General features: G+C 56.5%; 2 protein-coding genes across 9 annotated transcripts; one reads left to right on the forward strand and one right to left on the reverse strand.

Moving 5' to 3' along the window:
• Positions 1-2,302: 2,302 nt before the first annotated feature.
• FAM98C (family with sequence similarity 98 member C) lies at positions 2,303-7,298 on the forward strand. Of its 2 annotated transcripts, XM_004601055.2 has the most exons (8): positions 2,303-2,400; positions 2,511-2,650; positions 2,741-2,875; positions 3,281-3,486; positions 3,679-3,756; positions 3,997-4,113; positions 5,052-5,219; positions 7,008-7,292. In XM_004601055.2, the coding sequence occupies exons 1-8, from the start codon at positions 2,354-2,356 to the stop codon at positions 7,140-7,142; spliced, it is 1,026 nt and encodes a 341-aa protein (XP_004601112.2). In that variant the 5' UTR covers positions 2,303-2,353; the 3' UTR covers positions 7,143-7,292. The 2 variants fall into 2 exon arrangements, with proteins under 2 accessions (XP_004601112.2, XP_055002125.1); XM_055146150.1 differs by lacking the exon at positions 5,052-5,219 and having other exon boundaries at positions 7,008-7,298.
• A 2,570-nt stretch (positions 7,299-9,868) lies between these two features.
• Positions 9,869-22,895, reverse strand: RASGRP4 (RAS guanyl releasing protein 4). Of its 7 annotated transcripts, none has more exons than XM_055146145.1 (16): positions 22,863-22,895; positions 19,701-19,885; positions 19,277-19,387; positions 19,112-19,169; positions 18,373-18,501; positions 18,112-18,265; positions 16,684-16,755; positions 14,896-15,012; positions 13,959-14,234; positions 12,169-12,249; positions 11,959-12,063; positions 11,730-11,848; positions 11,499-11,643; positions 10,401-10,437; positions 10,185-10,316; positions 9,869-10,085 (listed from the first exon to the last, which is right to left on the reverse strand). In XM_055146145.1, the coding sequence occupies exons 1-16, from the start codon at positions 22,883-22,885 to the stop codon at positions 9,892-9,894; spliced, it is 1,938 nt and encodes a 645-aa protein (XP_055002120.1). In that variant the 5' UTR covers positions 22,886-22,895; the 3' UTR covers positions 9,869-9,891. The 7 variants fall into 7 exon arrangements, with proteins under 7 accessions (XP_055002120.1, XP_055002121.1, XP_055002123.1 ...); XM_055146146.1 differs by having other exon boundaries at positions 13,959-14,027; positions 16,684-16,857; XM_055146144.1 differs by having other exon boundaries at positions 9,886-10,085; positions 16,684-16,857; positions 18,112-18,223.
• Between the last annotated feature and the right edge of the window lie 1,275 nt (positions 22,896-24,170).

Consider the following 24,170-nt stretch of genomic DNA (forward strand, 5'->3'; position numbering starts at 1 on the left):
TGCAAGGCAAGTGCCCTACCCGCTGTACTATTGCTCTGACCCCTGGTTTTGTTAATGAAGGATCAAAGGGGAAAGAGAAAAGGTAAACCTTCAAGAGAGAATGCAGACTTCTCCAGAAGAGAGAGCTCCATAAAATGAAATAAAAGGAATTACACAGTGTATTCTGAATCCATGTTGAAGTTGGAGTTCACAAATTTAGATATGGGGCTTGATAAGAACCAAGGTTTTAGTTTGTGGGCCACACCCGCCAGAGTCCAGGGCTTACTCCTGGCTCTGTGCTCAGGGATTGCTTTCGGCAGGGGCTTGGGGGAGCATATGTAGTATCGGGGCTTGAACCTAGGTTGGCCACATGCAAGGCAAGCACCCTTCTACTGTACTCACTCTCTGGTCCCTGTTACAGAAAGGATTTGAGTAACAATTTGGGGGGTTGGGGGGGTGGGCTGAGGTTTGGATCACATCCAGAGGTGCTCAGGCTAGTCCTGGCTCTCTGCTCAGGAGTGACCCCTGGTGGTGCTCAGGGGACATATGCTCAATGACTTAAATTTTTCTAAGGAACACTTCTGATTTGGGGAGGCATGGGGAGCAGGTTTTTGTTTGTGCTTGATCTGGTGGGGTTTAGGATTCAAGAAATTCTGGGATTGAGACCAGGGTCTCATACTTACAAGGCAGGTGCTCTAGCACTTGAGTTATCAACCTAGCTCTGAAATTTTGATTTTAGTGTGTGTATGGTAGAGGCGGGGTACCTGGAGGTGCTCAGGGCCTACTCCTGGGGGATACTGCAGTGTCAGAGATTAAATGGGGCCTCTGCACTGCAACGAGTACACACTAGGCCTTTCAATTATTTCCCCAACCCAACCTTGCAAACGATAATGTTTGATAATGTTTTAGTAGGGTCCAAGGTCCACAGTGGCACCTGGAATACTCTGCCTCCGGCTAGGCAGGAAGAAGGAATGAGATTAAAGGCAGAGTAGTAAATCATCCTTGTTCTTTCCCACGGAAGCATCGAATCTAGAAACAGAGCAGGACAGAGCTAGAAAGAGATTTGGTTTGGAACAAGTTTAACAGCAACAAAGCCAGTAATAGGAATACACTCAATGATTAAAATTCATGGGCTAAATTTGGATCCCAACATCCCCATGAAGTTGACCTTAGTTTCCTGGAATCTATTTTCCCTAAAAGGGGGATAAGATTAGCTTTCTTGAACACACTACTTTTATTTATTTATTTTTTGCCACACCCGGCAGTGCCCAGGGCTTACACCCAAACCTTATGGGATGCCAAAGTTCAAAGCCAGGTCAGCCTCCTGCAAGACAACTACCTTACCAGCTGTATTATCTCACCATTCTTGCTTACTTATTTTTTTCTTGGGGGGGGGGGAGGGCACACCCGGCGATGCTCAGGGCTTACTCCTGTCTCTGGTCTCAGGGATCATTCCTGTGCCTTCCCCGCTGTGCTATCTCTCTGCCACCAGTCCTGTTTTTCTTAATTGAGACCCACATCCTATGCCTATTAAGCTCTAGATACGGGCATTTAATCCTCATAAACAGCTCTGAGAGATCGGTACAATAATCAGCCCCGAACTAGTAAAGGACAGGGGCACAGACGTCTGTCGTGGAGTCAAACCCTAATTCTTTTTTTTTTTTTTTGCGTCACACCCAGCGATGCTCAGGGGTTACTCCTGGCTTTGCACTCAGGAATTACTCCTGGCGGTGCGTGGGGGACCATATGGGATGCCGGGGATCGAACCCGGGTCGGCCGTGTGCAAGGCAAACGCCCCACCCGCTGTGCTATCGCTCCGGCCCCCAAACCCTAATTCTTGAGGGCCTGACTCCCAAGGGGGCAGTTCTTTAGCCATGGTGTGCTCGCAGCCCGTCTCCCCTTCCCCGCCGAGGGGAGAAGGAAGGGGTGAAGCGCTAGCGTCAGGGCTGGGTCGGGGTTGGGGTGCCTGGGTCCTCGGAAGTAATTTCGACTCCAAGTCGGAAAGAGGGGAAACTAGTTTCTGTATTTGAGACGGAGGAGGGAGAACACTTGGTCTACGAGAGTGCCTTAAGAACTAAAGGCAGCTGAGGGGAGCTGAGAAACAGGAAAGCCAAGGTTGCCTCGAGGTTCCAGAGTCCACTCGTGGTCCCTAACCAAGGAGTCGCGGGAATCACCCAAGGGCGGCGTCCTCAGACCCGGCGCGGGCGTCTCCGAGGAGGGACCCGCCTCCTCCCGCACCAATGGGAACGCGAGGGCCCGTCGCAGAAAGCGGCTGATTGGTCAGCGGAAGGGACACGGTGCGCGCTGCGGCCCTGGGGCGGAGCCTCCCGCGGGCCGGCAGGGGGCGCTGGCCCCCGAGCACAAGCGATTCCTGATGGAGAGGGTGGAGGCGGCGGTGGCCGGGGACCTGCGGACTTTGGGGTAAGGGGATCGGGGTGTCCGGGGCGGAGGGCGCAGGCTGAGGCGGATTCGCCCGCGGAGAGCCTTATTGATCTTCCCCACGCCTTCCCGCGGCCTCGGCGCCACCGCAGCTATGGGGCTTTGCCGGGGGCGGCGTCGCTGGGCACCTGGTGCCCGGACTTCAGGGCACTGTGCGCGCGGCTGGCGGCGGAGCTGGACACTCTGGGCGGCGAGCGAGCGGCGGGCGCGGAGACTCTGATTGCCGGCGACGGTAGGCCTGGAGCGGGGAAGGACCCGAGGAGGAGGAGGGGTGCGGGTGGCGGGTGGAGCAGCGCGAGACTGATGCCCGCCGTGCCCGCAGGCCCGGACGCCGAGGACCAGTTCCTGCGACAGTTGGCCCGCCTGCTGCGGGAGTGGCACTGCCCGGACCGCGTGCTCTGTGGCGCAGACGGCGCGGCCGCGCTGCGGGAGCCCGGCGCGGGCCTGCGCCTGCTGAGTGAGTAAGCTGCGGGCGGGCAGCGCGGCGCCCGCGGGGGCGGGGGCGAGGCCACTCACGACCCGGGGCGGCCGCGGAGGGGGCGTGGCGGGGGCGTGGCCCGCGGTGCGTCGCGGAAGGCTCTGAGTAGGGCGGAGTTAGAATTTTGATACAGGGGAAGTGGTCTTGAAACCCGGGTGGGGCGGGGCAGGTGTTTTCCGAGGCTCTAAGTTAAAGGAGTTTATTCCGCACCCGCAGGTAGAGCCAGGATGGGCGACACGAGAATGCTGAGGGTTTTGAAGCCATTTGGAGCTTTTAGACACCCCCAGCCCTTCACCCCTCCAGTGGATGCGGAAAGCTTGCAACCCGCCCTCCTTTTCCCTGATTATATATATATATATATTTTAACTCTTTCTCGCCTTTTAGGCTTTCTCTGCTCGGAGCTCCAGGCTGCTCGGCTCCTCCGCTTGAAGCCGCGGCTGGAGCCCAGCCCTGCGCCGCCTAGTGGAGAACGAGCCGAGGATGAGGATAGCGTGGTCCAGGAACTGGTCCTTACGCTGCAAGCTCTGGGGCTGTCCAGGCCCCCGCCGAGGACCCCGGCTAGCCAGCTGCTGCAGGAATTGCATGCTAAGGTAGAGAGAGCTGAATGTCCTCTGGTTGGGGTTAGCGTTGGGGGAGAGCCGCCCAGTCACTGCATTCGCAAGCGCTGTGACCGCCATCCTCACATTCGATGGCCTGAGTCTTCTGGACCTTGGGGAACAGAGGTCCACAGGACAGACATCCATTCCCACCCGTCCACGTCAGGTTCTTTCTTCCCCCATCAGATCTCAGAGCTTCTGCCTTCCCTGCCTCCAGAGTCCTTGATGCCTCTCCTCAGCCACCCGTTGGATGCTCCCCAATGGGTAAGACTACTGGAATGGGGATGGAGCAATAGTACAGCGGGGAGGGCAGTTGCCTTGATCCGGGTTCAACCCCCGGCATCCCATATGGTTCCCCCAAGCACTGCCAGGAGTAATTCCTGAGTGAAGAACCACCGCTGGGTATGACCCAAAAAAGAAAAAAAAAGGGCTATAGGAATGACTTATTTCAGAGGTGGAAGATAGGGGGACCACTGGCACGACATATTTACTATTTTTGCCTAGGAGGCCCTGGAGTCTCTGTCCCAAAGCCTGCGGGATCAGTACTACTGTCGCCGCTGTCTCCTCCTAAAGCGCCTGGACGTCACAACAGCCGCCTTCCACTGGAGTGATCGTGCCCAGGTATGGGCAGGGAGTTCTGATTAGGGGGGCTACTGCCATGGGGAGAAGGATAAGAACAGGAGTATCACCTTTGGTACTTGGCACATCATTTTTGGGGAGTGGGGCATACCCAGCAATGCTCAAGGGTTTCTTCTGGCTCCACATTTAGGGATTGATCCTGGTGGGGTTCAGGGGTCCATATGGGGGTACCGGGGATCCAATCCTGGTTCGCCACATGCAAGGCAAGTACCCTGCCTGCTGTGCTATTGCTCTTCAGCGCATATTTTTTATTTATGTATTTATGTATTTGTTTACTTAGGGTCTCCCAAGCTGTGCTTAGGAGGTCTGGAGCTCCCGCTGGAAATTCTTAGCCAACTGGGCCTAGAGGTTCAGTGCCAGGACCTGAGGATATGGCACTGCTTGGGCTCCGCGGTGTGAGTGTGGGGGTGCACTGGGGCCACCTTGGTGGTGCTGGGAGCATGCAGGGCTGCACCCGACAATGCCCAGGGGTCATGGCAGTGCCAGAAATTGAACCTGGTCAAGTTGGCTCCATGCCAGGCATTTGAGAATTAATATATATAATTAATATATATTATATACATATATATACACATATATACACATATATAATATATATATATATATATATGCTCAGGGCTTACTCGTGGCTCTCTGCTCAGGGATCATTCCTGGTGGTGCTCTGGGATGGAACCTGTGTTTGCCATGTGCAAGGCAAGCACCTTAACCCCTGAACTATCTCTCTGGTCCTGGCATTTGAGAATCTTGTGAGGTCTGGGGTGGTGGAGTCTCAGGGGTCGCAGGACATTCTGGAGCCCAGGGGTGCCTGGAATCGCTGGTTTGGAGCTGGACACATCTTCAGAGCTCTTTCCCTTCACTGCTGACACGGCGAGCTGAGCTGCGAAAGGGTCTCAGAGACCATCTCCGTGATCCCCACATAGGCCCAGGGGGAAGCCATGAGGGCGGTGCTGAGCCCCATCCGAGAGACTCTGACCCCGGAACCGGCTGTCTCCGTGGCCCACGTCCTAGCAGCTCGAGCTGACCTGTCTCGTCTGATCCCTGCCACCAGCAAGGCTGCCCGCCAAGGGACCTGCTGTGCCATCAACAAGGTGGGCTGCCGGGCAGGGAAGGGACCTTGCGTCCTGCTCTTCACGCTGGTCTTACCTCCTTCGCCCTGTGCTTGTCTGCCTACTTTTTGGCTCCAGCCTTTGATCAGGGCTCACTCCTGGCGGTGCTTGGGGGACCATATACGGTGCCGGGATCGTACTGGAATTGGCCCTGTCAAGATAAACACCCTTCCTGTGGTACTATGGCTCCCGCCCCAAGAAGGATGTTTGTTTGTTTTATTTGGGGGCCACATCTGGTTTGCTTAGGGGTTATACTCCTGGCTCTGTACTCAGGCATTACTCCTGGCAGTGCTTGGGGGGACCAGTAGGATGCCCTGGACCAAACCTTGGCCAGCTGCATGCAAGGCAAGCACCCTACCTGCTATACTATCCAGCCCCACAAGAGGAATATTTTAACAGAGCAATTAGACTGTGTCCCTCACTCCCTCATCCCTTCCTTGCTTCTCCAGTGACCCCAGTAACCTAAATGCTTCCCTAACGTCACTTGGCATGAAAATCCTTCCCACTGCTTTAGCTGAGCTCTTTTGTGGATTTAGACTCTTTAAAGCAGAAATATTCGGGGCCGGATATTTCTGCTTTAAAGAGTATGCAGCCGACTCAGGTTTAATCCCTGGCATCCCATGTGGTCCCCAAGTCTGCCAGGAGTGATTCCTCAGTTCAGAGCCAGGAGTAACCCCTGAGTGGCCCCCAAACCAATACATAAATAAAGCAGAAATATCCCATTTAAGTGATTCCAGTTAGTGTCATACATATCTGTTTCCAGAGGCCTGTCCTTAACCCGAGTGGGCCTTGAAGAAAGAAGTCTAGCATAGTGAAGAGGAGGCAAGATTCAAGTTCAGAAATCAGTTGTTTACTTTAGGGAAATACAATGAGGAAAGAGCCTTACAGGGGATGCCCAAAGGCCTGATACTAAGAACAGAAACACCACTTGGCTGAAATGTTACACAAAGCCCGAAACAGACAAGAGATGAAGTGTCCTTATTAATACCAGCAAGGACATGGACCTCTGCCCTGGCCCTCCCCACTTCACCATGGCCCCTGGTCTTCAGTTCAGAATCTTCAGGCCTATTAGGGACTGGAGTGATAGCAGGCAGGTATGTGGCCGTTTCGGGTTTGATTCCCAGCATCCCATATGGTCCCCTGAGCACTGCCAGGAGTAATTTCTGAGTGCATGAGCCAGGAGTAACCCCTGTGCATCTCCAGGTGTGACCCAAAAAGCAAAAAAAAAAAAAAAAAAAAATCTTCAGGCCTGGAGTTGGTGTTTGCCTTCCATGTGGAGAACATAAGTTCAACCCTCTGGCACCCCGTATGGTCCCCTGGTCTACCAGGAGTGATTCCTGAGCGCAGAGCCAGGAGTTAGCCCTGAGCACCATTGGGTGCCACTGCAAAATAAAACAAACGAAGACCTCCACAGAACAAAACAAAAAATTGCAGGCCTGTGTCTTCAGCCAGACTGGCCCCTCCCAGTCCTGCCTCAAACCCTGGGACAAGTCTTGGTTTCTCAGCGTCCTGCTGCCCTCTTGACCAAGACAATGTGCTTCCTGGTGCTGGAGTGATAGCATAGCGGGTAGGGCGTTTGCCTTGCACGCGGCCGACCCGGGTTCAAATCCCAGCATCCCATATGGTCCCCTGAGCACTGCCAGGAGTAATTCCTGAGTGCAGAGCCAGGAGTAGCCCCTGTGCATCGCCAGGTGTGACCCAAAAACCAAAAAAAAAAAAAAAAAAGACAATGTGCTTCCTGGAAACTCAGGTCTACCCCTGTACTCACAGGTGCTGATGGGCAGCGTGCCAGACCGGGGAGGCCGCCCTGGTGAACTGGAGGCTCCCATGCCCAGCTGGAAGAATCGAAGAGAAGACGGCGGTGGTGGTGGGTGGAAGGCCGGCCGCAGGAAGAAAAAGAAATAAAGGGGCCGGGGGGCGTGACTGGGGGGTCCTCTGAGAGGCTACACTATGGTCTCAGGGGAGTCAGCTGGGCGGTTTCCCTGGTCCCCTGCTCCAGAGACCCCAAATGCCCTCCTTCCCTCTACCACGCAACACTGTGGACCGTATTTTCTGGAAAATAAGTTCAGTTGTCCTATATTTTGTTGTTTCTTTTTTTTTTGATATAGGGTCCATGCTCAGCGGTGTCTCAGGGGGCTGTGTGGTTCTGGGGGTCAAACTCAGGGCCTCGTGCATGTTAGGCACAAGCTTTGCTGTTTTCAGCGGTACCCCAAGCCCCAGTAAATTTGATTTATGCCAGCCAGAGGTCCTGTGTCTGTGGGGGCCAGATGAGGGGGACTAGGGTAGGAGGTGAGTTTGGGGGGGGGCGCTCAGTACTTTCCAAGGCCTTTGCTTTGTTTGGTTTAAGCTCCCTCCTGTTGCCCCTTCCCTTCATTGCTGTTGTGATGGTGGGAGTCATGGGTGCCTGGCTGGGGTGCTCACAGGGCAGGCGCACATCAGGTTGGGTGCTCATACGCTCGCTGCGGTGCTCCGAAAGGTTTGCGCTTCTGTAGCTGCCATGCCTGCCAGGGTCACACGCTTAGCTGAGGTGCACAGTTATGGTTCTGTCATCTCTGGACTGGGGGGGTCTCTGTGGTGCTCACGCACATGCTCGCAGGAGTGACCCATCCTGGCGGTGGCACTGGAACATCTTTTAGTGGTGGTGGTGGTGGTGGTGGTGTTTGTCCAAGCATCCCACCTCTTTTTGTAAGGTTGCAATTGGCTGTTCCCAGAAATCACGTGCAACATTGGGATCTTAGTAGAGCTTCTGGGATCATACTTGGCATGTGTAGACACCAGGGATTCGAACTCAGGACCCTATGCTCGCCAGGCAGATGGTTATGCCCAGTTCCTGTGCTAGTCCTCTGGACCCCAAAGTTCTTTGCTTTGCAGGGGTACATCTTTTCCTTCCTGTGGATAGTGGGTATGGTAGCACAGGCACTCACAGGTACCACTGTGGCCTAGCCCTGGGGGGTTTGTGTTTGTGGGAGATGCAGGGAATAAAAACTTAAGCCCTCCAGGGACCGGACTGATAGTACAGCGGGTAGGGCATTTGCCTTGCATGCGGCAGACCCGGATTTGATCCCCGGCATCCCATATGGTTCCCCTGAGCACCGCCAGGAGTAATTTCTGAGTGCAGAGCCAGGAGTAACCCCTGAGCACCGCTGGGTGTGACCCTAAAAGCAAAAAAAAAAAACAGCCCCCCAAAGCTGACATTTCCAGTAGGGCCAGGATAGAGTGTCCAGTGTCCAGTTGGGCAAGGCCTTGGGGGCAGAGTGAAGCAGGAAGGGCAGAGGCAGGGCGGTGATAGGTTATGAGTTGAGTGTGGTCAGGGGAGACCCCCGGGAGCAGATGATCCTTGAACTGAGTCCTCAAGAAAGAGCCAGGGGGGAACTAGGGAAAGGCTTTGCAGCAGAGTGCGGTCAGTGCAAAGGCCCTGAGGTAGGGTTTGGCACCTGTTTAAGGACCATGGAAGCCAGAGACACTTAGGCCAGAGTCAGGGGGTGAGTGAGGAGAGGGAATGGGACAGATGGGGTGAGGTGGGGTGGGCTTTGGCCAGGACTCTGGCTTTGCCTCCTTGGGGCTCTGAACAGAGAGAGACAGACTCCTACTGCCCCTTTTCTGGCCTGGGCTGTTCCTGGGCCCAGTGTTGGGACTCCGCAGCCTTCTCCCCTCTTGGTCCTGACACGCCTTCCTGTAGTTCCCTTGAGAAGCGGACCAGGGCCTGGGGCCCCCCACCTGCAGGAGCACCCCGCAGAGTCTCCCGGAATGGAGGGCCGGAGCTGTTCTGGAGCAGAGGAAGGAAAGAACGTGGACCGGGAGGAGGTCGCAGACCTCCACGGAGGCAGGGGTTCGGGAAGATGCCGCGCCTTTAGGGATTCCAGGGGTGCCAAGTAACAGGACTCAAAGCTGGCTATGGGAGAGGAAGTCTGGCGAGGCCTAGGAGCTGGGCTCGGAGGGCTGGCCGGGTGGCTGGGCTGGCGCTGGCCGGGGTCCCTGGGAGGAGGAAGAGAGTGGGGAGGGGGAGACGGGAGGTCAAGGCATTTCATTGCCAGGGCCAGTTTTGGGGGCCTTCCAAGTGGTGCTCCGGGGCCTAGGGGGCCCTCCTGGTGATTCTCTGCCAACTGAGCCAGCAGTGTATGAGGGTCCATGAGGTTCGGGTGGTCCCTGGACCCTCCTGCTGTGCGCCTGCATGCCTTCCCCCATGCTGTCTTCCTGGGCCCCGCACTAGGTCCTCGTTAAGAGGGAGAAGAGAAAGGACAGCAGAGACGGGGTCATGATGGCCCCCGAGGACCTGACCTCCCCATCAGAGAGTGTCTGCCAGTGCAGGTGGGATTTGCTCCACCGACCCTGGCCCCCCTGGCTTTGCTGTCCTTCTTCCTTCTCTCACTAAGTCCCTTTTCTCTCCCCTCTCTCCCTAACAGTCAACTCTCCTTTTTTCTCTTTCTGTTTGGTTTTGGGCTACACTTGGTGGTGCTCCTGGCTCTGCACTCAGGGATCACTCCCGGAGGGGATCGGGGGTCTTATGGGGTTCCGGGGATCAAACCTGGGGTAGCCACCTGCTAAGTGAGCACTGAGCCCGCAGCCCTACCTCTCCATCCCCCAAAGAGTGAAATTTCACAACCTGCCCAGCACCTCCACCCCACACCCCCAGCTCTGACGCCCTGGGCCCTTTTTATTTTGCTGCACCTTTACACATTGGCCAGGGACCCCCTCGTGAAACAGTGCTCCTGTGATGAGTTTGGGGGAGGGAACAGCCCCTTCTCACCGGCTCGGGTTCCCAGCAAGGAGGTGGGGGCTCTGTGTGGCATAGCGAGCTGTCCGTCTCTGGTTCCAGGGAAAGTGTGTAGGAGAGATTGTCCTCAGAGGCTGTTTGTGGGGGGGCGGGGCGTGATTCGAGGGAGAACCCAGTAACCTGGGAGGGAATCCCCAGGCCCCCTCCCCTGGATAGCTTCCTTGAGGTCTTACCACAGCTGACGGGAGGAGTGGGTGTTGGGGGGCTGGCCACAGCCAAGGGGCCCCCATCTCCCTTGGCCCCTGGCCTCTTGCACTCGGCCTTCACCTGGTCCCGGCAGTGCTTGTGACAGCACAGTCCACAGTCTGGGGGAGGTCAGAGGTGAGGGACACTAAGCCCAGGCTGTGTACCCCTTCTAGCCCACAGGATCCATCCCCTGCCCCACTCACCCCGACAGCGGTAGCCTTGCTTGGTGACTCCCCAGAGCTGGAACAGAGAGCAGATTAGGGTGGCAGGCCTGGGGAGAGGGGCAGAGGCGGGGGGGATGGGAGCAAGGGATCCCTGGAGGACTAAGACTTAAGCGGGATCTGAGGCCTAACGGGGTCTGAAGAGGGGCTGGAGTGATAGCACATTGGATAGGTCGTTTGCCTTGCATGAGGCCGAGCCGGGTTTGATTCCCAGCATCCCATATGGTCCCCTGAGCACCGCCAGGGGTAATTCCTGAGTACAGAGCCAGAAGTGACCCCTGTGTATCGCCAGGTGTGACCCAAAATGCAAAAAATAAATAAATACATAAATAAATGAAAAAATTAAAAAAAAATAAAGCGGTCTGAAGAGTTTGTGCCATCGCCTCGAATGTGAGAGTTCAGTCAACACTGGGATTACCAGAGAGCCAATGAATATTAGCACTGTGCCAACAGGCACCACGGCTGCAGGGAGCCCCAGAGGCAGCAGGAAGTGGCCGGGGAAGGGACCCGGGGTGTGCTAACTGGGCGTGGTTCAAGAACAGAGTGAGCTGGCCGGGGCTGGGGTCTGCAAAACGCGTGAGTCCAGGGATGATGCAGGGATTGAAAGATCCAGAGGCTGGAGGCAGGTTCTGTGTGGAGATGTCTGCCAGGATCGGGGTTCTGTGGGGCTTGAGGGATCCTCTCAGCACTTCTGCACAAGCTGGAGATGGCCTGGTATCTGGGCACCACCCAGCCCTCGACCCCCTGCAGGTCCCCAGAAGGTGGCAAATTTCTGGGTGGAGGGTGTTGGGTTTTGAGCAATACCTGGTGTGCTCAGGACTTACTTCTAACTGTGCTTAGGCTCACTCCCAGCGGGACTGGTCGGGTGGGGAACCATATGGGGTGCCAGGGATCAAACCTGGGTTGGCCATGTGCAAGGCAAGTGCCCTGCCTGCTGTTCTATCGCTCTAGCCCCGTGGAAAATTTGGGGATGACTGGATGAAAGGGTGAGTTTTCTGTCCTTTGGGGACTATGAGTGTTGGTCTCGAGGCATCAGGGACCCCAGGGAGGCCCCCAGCGGCGGGCAGGGCAGAGACTCACGAAGCCACTGCAGCTGTCACAGAAGGTGGGCTTGCGGAAGGTGACCCCGTGGAAACAGTGCAGGGAGTCCAGGCCCAGCTTGGAGCAGATGGCGCTGGCCCGCAGCAGGTAGTCCGTCAGCTCCTCGCGGCTGAACGAGCCGCTCCTGGGACATAGCCGGCACTCAGCGGGGGGTGGGGGGGCTGGCCCTCCCCCCAGACCTGGGGATTGGGGTGCAGAGGGGCGGCTTACCCCTGGCGGGGGAGCGGGTGAAGCCCGTGGCAGGCGAAGGGGAAGCTGCCCGAGAGTCGGTGAAAGTCGTCCTGAGAGATGGTCCCTCGGCCTTCAGGGTCGTAATTCTTGAATACGGACTTGGAAGAGGGTGGGGAGGATTCCGGTCAGGCCTCTGGGGGCATTCTGGGCTGCCTCCTGGGCACCCCCAGGCCAGGCCCTTGTCCCCTCACCCCGTCCCCTGCCTTACCTCTACCACTTGCTCCACGTGGCGCCGCAGCGTGATCCTGTCAGGCTTGGGGGTCACGCCGGGGGCCCACTCTACCACCAGGGGTGCTTTGAAGGGAGATGGTGGCTGGGGCAGGGGCAGAAGGGCCCAGTTAGTCCGGGTGTGGCTGTAGCAGTTGGAGGTCAGAGGCCAGGGGTTGTGGGGGCTCAGAGGTCAGGGGTCAGGTCTCACCAGGCTCTTGGGACACCGGGGCTCCCGGGCGTAAGAAAGTTCGTAGATCTCATCCTCCGTGTAGAAGAGATCTAGGGAGAGCTGGGGGTGCACAGGGCGTTACGCCCCCACCTCCCTCCACCAGCCCCTAGCCCTGCAGTGTGCCCACTCTCACCTCTGCCCTTGTTCTCTGGGGTCCCCCAGGGTTCTCGTGACGTCAGAGCCCCCGATCACAAATCCAGAAGCCCGTTTCCTCACACTGACCTTTTTCTAGGCCCTATTTGAGACGGGAACTTGGTCCCCTCGTTGCCCTCTGCTCAGGCCTTAAGGGCCCCCTCCGCTGGGCTCTTTTCCTTGACTGCCCTGTGTTCCTGCCAGCATCATTTCAGCTGCAAAAACTGTACTTTGCTTCTTTTTTGGGGGAAGGTGAAGGTATGTGTGTGTGGTGATGGGGGAGGGGGTGGGCAGGGCATACCTGGTGGTGCTCAGGGGTTACTCCTGGCTCTACACTCAGGAATTGCTCCTGGTGGTACTCTGGGGATCATCTGGGACCCTGGGGATTGAACCCAGGTAGGCTGCGTGCAAGACAAATGCCCTCCCTGTTGTACGTACCCAACGTTGTACGTACCCAGTTATGGCTCCGGCCTAAACTGCACTTGGACTCTGAGTTCCTGCTGCCAGCCTGGTGCTCAGTGTGGCCTGAATGATTTTTTGTTTGGGGGTAGCATTTGGAGATTGGACCCATAGTCATGCAGGGCAAGTGCTCCCCCACCTAGTAGTGTCCCTGGCCTCTGGCGCCTCGTAGGGCCTTCGAACCAGGGCCCCGACTTCTACTTGCACGCTCCCTGCTAACGACAAGCCGCCTCTGTCTCAGGATCTGAGCCTCAGCCGGACCATCTCACACACTCCGTCTCAGAGCACCCATCTTTCTCCTGCCACCGTTCCTTAGCATCTGTGTGTTTCTATGTGGAAGAGGTAACCCAGTCAGGCCACGCTCCCACAAGCCCAGTGTCATGAACATGCCAACCCTTAGGGCTGAAGTTGACCTGTGTGGGTTCTGCTGTGGACTTGACCACTGTGGGGCAGCTGGCAAGTGACTGCACTGCTGTGGGCCTCGGTTTCCCCGTCTTTTGTATGGGCGCCAGAAGAGTCCCCACCTGGGAGGGTTGTGAGGATGGGATGCAGTCCCGTGGAGGGAGTTGCCTGGCTTCTAGCAAGTGATTAGTTGCTTTTGGCTGAGATGTTGGGTATGTTCAAACTAGAGTCAGAAGTGTGAATGCTCGGAACATTCTGGGGCCCAGATCAATGGGTGTTGTATTGTTGGGGGCAGAGAGATCCCTTAGGTAGAGTTTCCCTGTTTCAGACACTCTTCTAGGGCTCTGTGTGAATGATAGCATTAGTGAATTCTTCTCAACCATTCTGAAATGGGTCTTATTATTGTTTTGTTTATAGGGGGCACATTCAGCGGTGTGGGGAGAGGTCACCCCTGGCTCTGTGCCCAGGTTTGCCTCAGCAGTGCATGGGGGACCCTGCAGCTCCTACTTTATAAGTGCTCAGACCATTGAGCTACTTCCCTGGCCCCTGAGACAGTGGGTCCTATTATCATTCCCATTTTGCAGATACAGAAACTGATGCCCAGGGGTTTAATGGCTTGCCTAAAGCCACATGCCTAAAAGAGTCTCAGACACTCTGGTTTTCCCCCCACCCTCACCCTGTGGCTCTCTGGTCCTGCAGCCATCCCCCACCTAAGACCCTAAGTGCCAGCACGAAGCCAGCCCTGCCTCTGGGCCCTGGGATGCCGGGCAGCTCACCGTGAGCAGATGCAGTAGATCCTGGTTGGCACTGCCTGGGGGGTGCTGCCTCTGCAGGGCTGCCAGCTCCTGCAGCCGCAGGTAGAGGCTGTTGAGTTTGGGGAGGTGCAGGCGACCATCTGGCAGCCGGTCGGGCTGGGCCTCGTGTAAGGACACCAGGTCCTTGAGGTGTACTCCCAGAACAGGCACCCGGAAGCCCGTGCAGCCGGCCCAGGTGCGGCGGTAGCGGGCGTAGTTGTTGTGGGAGGCAAGAAGCTCAGTCAGCTCCAGCAAGGCCTGTGTTTTGGGGGTGCATGTCCGGGAGGTGGTGGTGAGGTGGCTCCTTCTTCCTCCACACCCCATAACGAGGCACATCCCCTCTAGACCCCCCACACTGGCCACTGCCTATTCTCAGACTCTTCTCCCAGAGCTCTCATCCCAGAAATTCAGCTCCACACACTGATCCCAGCTGCCATTCCCCAAAAATCCCAGATTTGGGTTTTTGACAACCTTCCTCTTGTCCTATGCTGACACTCAGATACTGTGTTCAGCAGGCAGGGGGCCTCTGCACCCCCATTTCCTGCCACCTCCGGGCCTTGGCCACGCACCAATTGCACCAATGACTCATCTCCCCAAGTGCATCTTAGGACACCCTAAGCCACGCTCCTCCCATGGGTGGCCCAGATGAGGGCGTCTGTGGGGGTGTGACTTCATCCCCAGCAGGACCGAACATTCTCCCCAAAGCTCTTCCCTTCCCATCTGCGTCTCCAGCTCAGGGACCAGCTGCAGAGGCCTCCAGGAGAGGCCAACATCAAGGATGGGAGTGAGGACAGAGGATGAAGTCGGGAAGCCCCGGGGTCTGTGGAAGTTGGAGAAGCAAAGTCTGTGGTGCGGGGAAGGGCTGAAGGGGGCTGGAGGAAGCGGAGCTTGACGGCTGGGGAGGGCCGGGGAGGGTTACCTTGGTGCTGTCAGGGCTCAGGTGGACGTGGGAGTCCTTGAGTCGGGAGATGGCGCTGTGACACAGGCCTCCTGTCACGGCCATCAGCGTGTTGAAATTCTGTAGTTGGTGGAGCCTCTGGAAAGGATGGGCAATACAAACTGGTGGGTGTCAGGGGTGTGGGTCTGACAAAACCCGGGTTCGGATGAGCGGCCGCCAGGGGAGGTGTGGTGCCAGGCATACATGAGTGTGGACAGGTGAAGGTGTCCAGCAGGAGTGGCCCCCACACTGGTGCCCTGTAGGGAACAGTAAGGTGAAATCTGAAAAAAAGTGGGGAGTCTGGCAAGTATGGGGAAGGACAGGTTTGTGGCCCCAGTAGGAATAGGGGAGTCAACGCAACGGCAGATGCCCGGGATCAGACTGTGCTGAGAATGGGGGAGGGGAGGAGAGGTCCTGACACTTGGCAGAGGTAAGAACTGGGATGGGTGGGCTGGAGCGATAACACAGTGGGTAGGACGTTTGCCTTGCATGTGGCCAACCCAGGTTTGATTTCCGGCATCCCATGTGGTCCCCCAAGCACCGTGAGGAATAATAGTAACTCCTGAGTGCATGAGCCAGAGTAACCCCTGTGCATTGCTAGGTGTGACGCAAAAAGCAAAATTAAAAAAAAAATGAATTGGGATGGGGCTGGAGAGAAAGGACAGCGGGGAGGAGGGAGGGCGCTTGCCTTACATGCAGCTGGCCCGGGTTTGCTATCTGGCACTCCATATGATGCCCTCCTCCCCAGCAGGAGTGATCCCTGAGTGCATAGCCAGGAGTAAGCCAGGACCACTGCTGCGTTTGGCCCAAATCCCCAAACACAAAACAAAAATCAAGAATTGGGCACAGGTGACAGTGAGTCAGTGTGGGGGTCAACCTGACACCAGGCAAATCATCTCAAACTCCTGCAATTTCTTTTCTTGGGGGAGGGGCTACACCCAGCAGTGCTGGAGGATCAAACCGAACCCTGCATTCTGGCCCTTCCGTTGAGCTCTCTCTGGCGCCTCTAGCAAGTTTCGCTGTGACTTGCGTTGTGTTGCTGTGAAGGTGGGACCAGGGAGGAGACCCCTTTCCAAAGACGTGGGTACCCCGGGACCAAGGTGGTGGGGGCAGGAGGAAGCAGGGTACTGGAAGGAGGCAGAGGAAGGGCGTGTCTGCGAGGAAGTACACAGAGGGCGTGGCGGGGGCGGAGTGGGAGGTGGGGAGGGCGGGTTCCCTTTTCTCCGGAAGGGAGGGGGGTTTCTGGGAAGGAGTTGGGGTGGGGGGGAAGGGGACACCTAATAGGGTGGGAAGACGCTCTTCATTGTCCTGAGTCTGAGATCAGGGCACTGGGGAGGAGGGTGATTGATGATGCAAAAGTGTGTGTATATGTGTTTGTGTGTGTGTGTGTGTGTGTGTGTGTGTGTGTGTGTGTGTGCGCGCGCGTGTGTGTATGTGTGTGTGTGCGTGCGCGCGCGAGCGCAGCATGAGAGTTTGCTTTCATTTGGGGATGAAATGTTCAAGTATGGTTAGGAGACGCTGCTGCGAGGGAAAATCAACTACTGTGAGATCTAGACCAGGGAAGAATGCAGGATCAGCGGGGACTTAGAATCCGGACTCCGCGGCCCAGGAACGTGGCCAATCACGAGGGGCGTGGCCAAGGGGCGTGGTGGGCGTGGTCACGGAGGCAGTCCAAGTCCCCGAGGTCCCCCCGGGAGCCTCATCTCCCGGGCGTGGCGACACTCTCGGCGCGCCCAGGGCCCAGAGGAGCAGCAGAAGGGCGAGCCTCACCTGCGCCACGTGGATGAACTTGTCCAGCACCTGTGCTCGCTGGGCTGGTCCCGGCCGGCTCAGCACCATGACCTGTACCCAGCGGGACACGCTGTTGCTGAGACCTACGGATCCCTCCAGGGCCGGACAGCCCCGCACCGAGCCCTGCAAAACGTAGTCCCGCAGGTCCTGGGGCTGGGGAGAAAATGGGGGTCAGGCGTGCGGGGGAGGGGCGCCCGCTGCTCTGGGCGTCAGGTCGCCTCTGCTGTCCTACCGCCCTCTGACTTGGATAACATTTGTCGTCTGCTCATCCCAGGCTGTCACATGCTCCTGACATCAGCGGTGTCCTCTCCAGGAGGAGACCTTTAAAATGCAGCGAGGGAGTATCCCGGAGCCTTGTCATACCCTGCTAGGATGCAAACACTGTGGCTCTCCTGTCCCAGAGACCAGAGCATGGAGGCAGAGGTCGAGAGAATTCCTCCCGGGCCACACAGGCTGCGCCAGGATTGGTCTGCAGCCAGTGAAGGGAAGCTTGGTCAAGAGGATATGAAACCAGGTTCTACTCGTTCCGTTCAAAGGGGTCAACAGCGTGTCCCTGCAACACTGTGTGGACAGCCAGGAAATGAAGCAACCGGTCCCCCACCTTGCCTTCAGAAGATGAAAGCCAGAGCTCACACAGAGGTGGGAGGGTATGAGCTGGCCATTAGAACAGGTCAACTGTGGCCTTTCTTTTCTTTATCCTTATTTTGGTTTTTGGGCCACACCCAGTGGTGCTCAGTTCTTATTCCTGGCTCCGCACTCAGAGGACCATGTGTGGTGCTGGGAATGGAACCCATTTGGCTGCATGCAAGGCAGGCACCTTACCCACTGTGCTAGCGCTCCAGTCTCTTAACTGTAGCCATTTCAAATAGTTGCACCCGACCACCTGGACCCTGGCCCAGGCCCTGATCCCACAAGGCTGGAGCTATGAAGTCCCTCTCACACAGAAAACAGAACTGAGTGCTCCCTGAACAAGTAGACAGGAGTTGGGGCTCTTACTGGGTGCCAGGTGCTGGGGTAAGCAGTTTTCTGGGGATACCAGGAATTGAACCCAGAACCTCATGTTAGCATGGGACCTCCGAGCTCCACACCAGCCCCTCCCACCACAGTAAATGGTCATATAGTTAAATGACCTCCTGTCCCAAGGAGTATTATAACCCCCCATTGACAGATGAAAAACTGAGTCCCAGAGAGAGTGGGGAACTGGCTCAGTTACCCAGGAAAGAAGGGGGTGGGGGTGGGGTTTGAGCGCAGGCATCCATGGTTCAGCTGGCTTAGCTCATTCTCCAGGACCCCATAGCGTCCAAGGCTGGGAATTTGAAGCCTCTGTCTAATGCCCACATAGGGGTCCTTTCAGCCCTGCTCCATCCCACCCCACATTCTCCCTGACTGGGGGCAGGGGCTCCTCACCGTGATCGCCTGGAAGGATCGGAATTCCAGGTAAGTGAGGTGCTGCGCCAGCTCCCCCGCCTCCAGGTGGTCGAAAAGCAAGGACACTTTGCGCTTTTTGCCCAGTCCCGGGCTGCTCATGGGTGCTGGGGGCCCAGGGCCACCTGGGCTGAGGCTGCAGGCAGGGTAGGGCAAGGGGATTGGAGGAGTTGTTGGCAGGGGCTGTGGGGAAGGAGCGAGAAGGCAGAATGGGGTGGTGAGGGAGGGGAGGGTTTGACTCACAGGTTGGAGGGGTCACCAAGGTTCCTCTGGGCTGAATTGCCCTCTTCACCCACGGTGGCCCAGAAGCGACCTATCACTTCTTCCAACTGGGGCTCCTGGTGCATTTCAGGGTGCTGAGTCAGCCAGTACCTAAGCGGGGGTGGGAGGTGAGGGGAAGGTCTCTTAGAGAGAATTGGGGGGCTAAGGAGTCTCGGTACAGGGCTGGGGAGTCTCTGTAAAGTTGGGGTTCATAGAAGCAGTGGCCTGAGAGTAGCTTAGGGATCTCTCATCATAGGCCGGGGAGTTTTTGGGGCACAGACTGAGGGGATCCCTTGCAAGTGAGACTATTAGTAAGCAGGATAGTGGGTACCCTGGGGTGAGATTGGGGGGCAACAGATGGCAGTCTCAGGGATCAGAGAGAGTGGGGAACTGACAGTAGCTGCACACCCATGGGGTCTATAGGAGCTGGTGAGGGGCCTCTGAGTAGAGCGGGATCAGGAGCAGCATTCGGGGATCTTAACCACTGAGCCAGTATGTCTCCCAAGGAGGCGTTTCTTTGGTTTGGGCTTTGGCATGTTGGGAATCAAACCTGGCTCTTTTGCATGCACCACGTGCATTTTCCCACCAAATCCTGCTTCTGGTCCCTCAGAAGTGGAATTTGGGGGAGCAGGTGGGTCTGTGAGGGATGCTGTGAGATGCTCTGGGAGGTATCTTGTAGGGGGGGGTGTGGGAAGAGGGTGGGGGTCTCGGGGCCCCCTACCTGACCAGGTGGCAGATCTGCAGCCGCCTCAGCTCCTGTGTGGTCCCCGAGGCCTCCTCGTACCTGAGTGAGGGTCAAGGCTCCAACCCTGACCAGCTGTGCCCCTCCCTGCCCCAACTCTTGCCTGGCCAGTCCAGGCCCACCCCGCCCGGCCTCGCCCAGGAGGATATAAGGTCAGCAGGCGGGTGGCAAGGTGGGCGGAAGGCAGCACCCAGTTGTGCATGGCCAGGGCCATGTTGAGCAGATGATCCCCGCGACACAGGTTGCCAGCCGAATCTGGGGAGGAATACGGGCCTCAGATGACCACCCAGAGCAAAGGCCGGCTGGCCACCTGTGCGAACTTGGGCGAGTCACTGGACTTCCCGGCCTGGGTCTCCTCATCTGTGCGCGGGGCCCAGAACAGCTCGGCAGCCCGAGCCCCAGGCCCATCCCCCCATCTCAGGAGGAAGAAACACAACTGTCTTTTACCCCAAATAGAATTGAGACTCATGTCAGTCACCCCCCTCCCCCAAATCAAAGGAGGCCCAGAGACCTGGGGTGGGGCGCCTGGCCTGGCCACGGGAGGGGATGTGGGGTACGCGGCGCTCACCAAAGGACTGGATGCATTTCTCCAGCAGCTCGTCTTCGCTGCAGCTGCCTTCACCCAGCCTGCCCAGAGCCATGGATGCCATGACCTTGCTGATTTCCCGGGGGCTGGGACATGTCTTGTGGCGGCGAGCCTGGCGGGGCCGGCCCCGACCCCCGGACTTCCCTGGACATTCCTGGTGGGATTTCCTGTGGGCACAAGCCCCAGGGGCAGAGTCCTGAGATGCTGCATCATAAAGGCAAAACTGGACAATGTCCACCCTGACCGCAGGGGCAGAAACCCCAAAAGCATAGTTGGTGCCTGCTTCCACGGGGGACTCCAAGTCCCTCTTCAGGGGTGCCAGGACAGAGACCCTCAGCTCAGTTCTGAAGTTTGCCAGGGAATCATGGGAGAGGGACCCCCCAACCCCGGGATGACGAAGGAACCTCCAAAGAACCATCAAAACTCACTTCTCCAGTCATTACCTCCCCGCCCCCTTGAATGAACAGTGCCAAGGCATCCTGTAAGAGACAAACTTGGGAGACCTCTAGGATTACTTCTGGGCTCCCTGAGAATCAGATCAGAAGACCCCAGAATCATTTCAGGAGGCTGGAGCGATAGGACAGCAGTAGAGTGTTGCCTTGCGCCCAGTTGACCTGGATTTGATCCACGGCCTGCCATAGGGTCCCCCACGCACCACCAGGAATAATTCCTGAGTATAGAGTCAGGAGTAAACACTAAGCCTTGCTGGGTGTGGCTCCCCAAAACTGAAATAAAATCCCCAAACAGAATTGTTTCTGCTTGCCCCAGGGGAGATGCATGAAAGCTTTTGCCCTGGTCAGAGAGGTAGCAGAGCAGGTCAGGCACTTGCCTTTCATCCCAGTACCCTGGTTTGAATCCCTGGCAGTGCCTCTGCTCTCCTAAGAACCACCAGGAGTCATCTTTGAGTACAGAGTCAGAAATAACCCCTGAGCACTGCTGGGCAATATCCAACACCCACTCTCCCCGACTCCCTGCCACCCTAAAAAGAGCTTTTGCTTGGAATCTCCAAAGCCTCACCCCCACTTCCTCCGACCTGACTTCTAAGACCCACCTCACCATGTTTCCCCTCAATTGCTCTTTACTCCTCTCCCCACCCTCATGGAGCAGTGACCCCCAAGATTAGACTTCTCCCCTCACCCCCATCTCCTCCTCAGTGACAGATCCCCTGGATGTCCCTGGACTTGGAACCTGGAGAGGAGCGAGGTGTGCAGAGGCTGGCCAGGAAGTTCCAGGGACAGAGTAGCTTCAAGGAACGTTTAAAAATAACCTTGTGCCTCCTCAGGGCCCGGTAGTTGGGGGAAGAGGGCTATGGAGAAACTGGGATGGGGAGGAAGGGGAGTATGGCCTCAGGCCCCGAAGACGCAGACTAACGGGGTTGAGGGGTGGGGACTTAGTGCCCCCTGCATGACTTTGCATTGGTGACTTAGTCTTTCTGCGTCTCAGTTTCCTTCTATGAAAGGTGAGGACCAGACTAGCAAGATAGTACAAGTGTGTTGGGGCCGGAGCGATAGCACATCGGGTAGGGCATTTGCCTTGCACGCGGCCGACCCGGGTTCAATCCCCGGCATCCCATATGGTCCCCCAAGCACCGCCAGGAGTAATTCCTGAGTGCAAAGCCAGGAGTAACCCCTGAGCATCTCTGGGTGTGACCCAAAAAGCAAAAAAAAAAAAAAAGATAGTACAGTGTACAATGCACTTGCAATGCATGAGGCCGACCCTGGTTTCATCCCTGGCATCACATATAGTTCCCAGAGCACTGCCAGCACAGAATTAGGGATAATGCCTGAGTACCACCAGATGTGACCCAAAATCTAAAAAAAAAAAAAAAAAAAGAAGGAAAGAAAGAAAGAAAAGAAAACCAAAACAAGAGGAAATAAAAGGAAAAGGAAAAAAAAGTACATTCAAGGGCCAGAAAGACAGTACAGTGGGTAGGGCGTTTGCCTTGCACGGGGTTGAGCCAGGTTTGATCCCCGGCATCCCATATGGTCCCCCCAAGCACCGCCAGGAGTAACTCCTGATTGCAGAGCCAAGATAACATCCCTGAGCATCGCTGGGTGTGACAAAGAGGAAAGTACATTCTTGTACTTTCCATAGTAACTGCTCACAAATAAGAGAAGGTGAAGGCCAGAGGGGAAGTTCCACAGATGAGGCACAGATGAGGCCAAGCACAGGTGAGGCACGTCCTAGAGCTCAGTAAGTCCAACCCGGCGACCTGCTGAATGACAGCACAGACCCGTAGCAGGCAGGAGCCTGGGTGTCCATCCTCATAACTCAGTCTCCAGCAAACACCAACAGCGCTGCTTGAGAACTCGATCTACCTTCCCACCCCAGAACCACAGAACTGCAAAGTTGGGAGGCGAGCCCAGCACCCCTTGTTAGTTCAATCCCCCAGGCCTGAAGCCCACCCAGGCTTGAGAGCTGCTCCCCGCTATCTCACTGCAAACTTACGTACATCTCTCTGAGGAGGGTCTCTGATGACTCGATGGATAGGGAAAGAAACGGAGGCACAGAGTAGTTAAACAACTTACTTCAGGTCACACAGCTAGAAAATGAGGCTGCTGAGTTGCCAACACTAGCCAGCAGGATATTGCCAGGAGGGGAACCCTGTGCCCGTCAGGAGTGTGCTGGGTGAGGCCGCAGGAGCTGGCCGGGGTGGAGGGTCGGCCATTGCCACATGCAGGAAGCTTGCCCAGGTGAGAAGATGCCCATCCCGAACCGTAGACCGCAGCCACTGCTCCCAATGTTTACCTGCCGTCTACCCGCTTGCAGTGCCCAGGCGGGGTTGGAGAGGCAGGGGAGCAGCCTTGCGTCACAGTCCCCTCCCGAGGGCCAGGGCCCTGCAGGAGCCCACAATTTCCAGTACAGGGGCCAGTGGCTGGGAAGGGGAGGCAGGTGGGGAGGAGCACGCCAGCTTAGTGCTCAAGCGGGGATGGGAAGGCGCCAGGGGACGCAGAATGGTCCAGACTGGGCTGCCGAGGGAAGGCCTGCCTGGCTCTGGGTTCCTTCTTCCTGGTACCCCCACTCCCGCTCTGAGAGGAGGTCCCCCAGCACCCCACCCCTGCTGCCACCTCTTTCACCTTCTCCTGCAACCCAGGAAGCCAGGGTTCTCCCTGTCCATCTCCTGGCTGGGTTCTCTTATCTTACCTCTTGCTGTCTTTCCTGTTCATGCTTCCGGCAGGGGCACTGGGGTATTGCAGGGGGCTGAACCCTTCCCCCAGTGCTCCATCTGCTGAGCCCCTTGAGAGCTGGGGCCGCCGTGGTGCTTGGGAGGGAAAGAGGAACTGCTCCTCCCCACCCACCCCAGGCCAGGGGGAAGGAAGAGGCTGGGGAGAGACTGAAGATCCCCCCTCCCCTCCCCCCCATGGGGATCCCTTCAAGCTGAGGTTTCCGGGTGCTGCTAGCACACAGCAGGCTCCCGCTCTATCTCCCCATCTCTGTCTCGAGACCCGTGATTCTCGGCTCTGCCCGTTCAGTTTCAGTAGAAGCAGGTTTTGTTTTCACAATGTCTGACCCATTTATGTAGACACACAGACTCATATACCCGGATGTCTGCAGGACCCCTGTGGGGACCGCACACAGGTTTCTAAGTGTTTCTTTTCCTGCTTCTTCCACTCTAATTTGGTTCCACAGAAACCATTGATATTTCAGAAAGCTCTGTTACTTTTATTTTGTGTGTGTGTGTGTGTGTGTGTGTGTGTGTGTGTTTCCTGAGGGGGAACACACTCAGCATTGCTCAGGACTTATTCCTGGTTCTTGGCTCACCTAGTGGGCCCTGGGAGACCATATGGGGTGCTGGGGATTGAACACAAGCAACATGCAAGGCAAGTGCCACTATACTACTGTTCTAGCCCTTATTGCTTTTATTTATTTATTTATTTATATTAGGCTCTTTGGGTCACACCCGGCAATGCTCAGGGGTTACTCCTGGCTCTGCACTCAGGAATCACTCCTGGTGGCGCTCAGGAGATCGTATGGGATGCCGGGGATTGAACCTGGGTCAGCTGTGTGTAAGGTAAACGCTCTACCTGCTATACTGTATTCAATCTCCCCTCCCATTATTTTTATTGTAAATAAAATATGTGTTATTTTATTGTAAATAAGAGATTTCATTGTAAATAAAATATTTATTGTAAATAAAATATGCCCTCATGTAGAACTTACTGTACACCCCCTACACACTGTTTCTCCAGTTTTTAAGATATGAACTTATTTAATTTTTACACAAGCCTGCCAGATGTTTTTTGGAGGGTTATGTGTGGGTGCACACCCCTGGGTGCTCACAGGCTAGTTCTGACTTTCTGCTCAAGATGACCTTGGGTGGTCCTGGGAGATCATGTGTGGTGCCGGGAATTGATCCACTTGGCCTGTGTGCTAAAAGCATGTTCAGTCAGCTCAAAATCTTTGCTCAGTGAAGAGTTCATTCTCTTTCTCTTTTCCTTTCTCCTGAGACGC

The sequence above is a fragment of the Sorex araneus genome, chromosome 8 (assembly GCF_027595985.1).
Source record: "Sorex araneus isolate mSorAra2 chromosome 8, mSorAra2.pri, whole genome shotgun sequence".
NCBI lineage: Eukaryota > Metazoa > Chordata > Mammalia > Eulipotyphla > Soricidae > Sorex > Sorex araneus.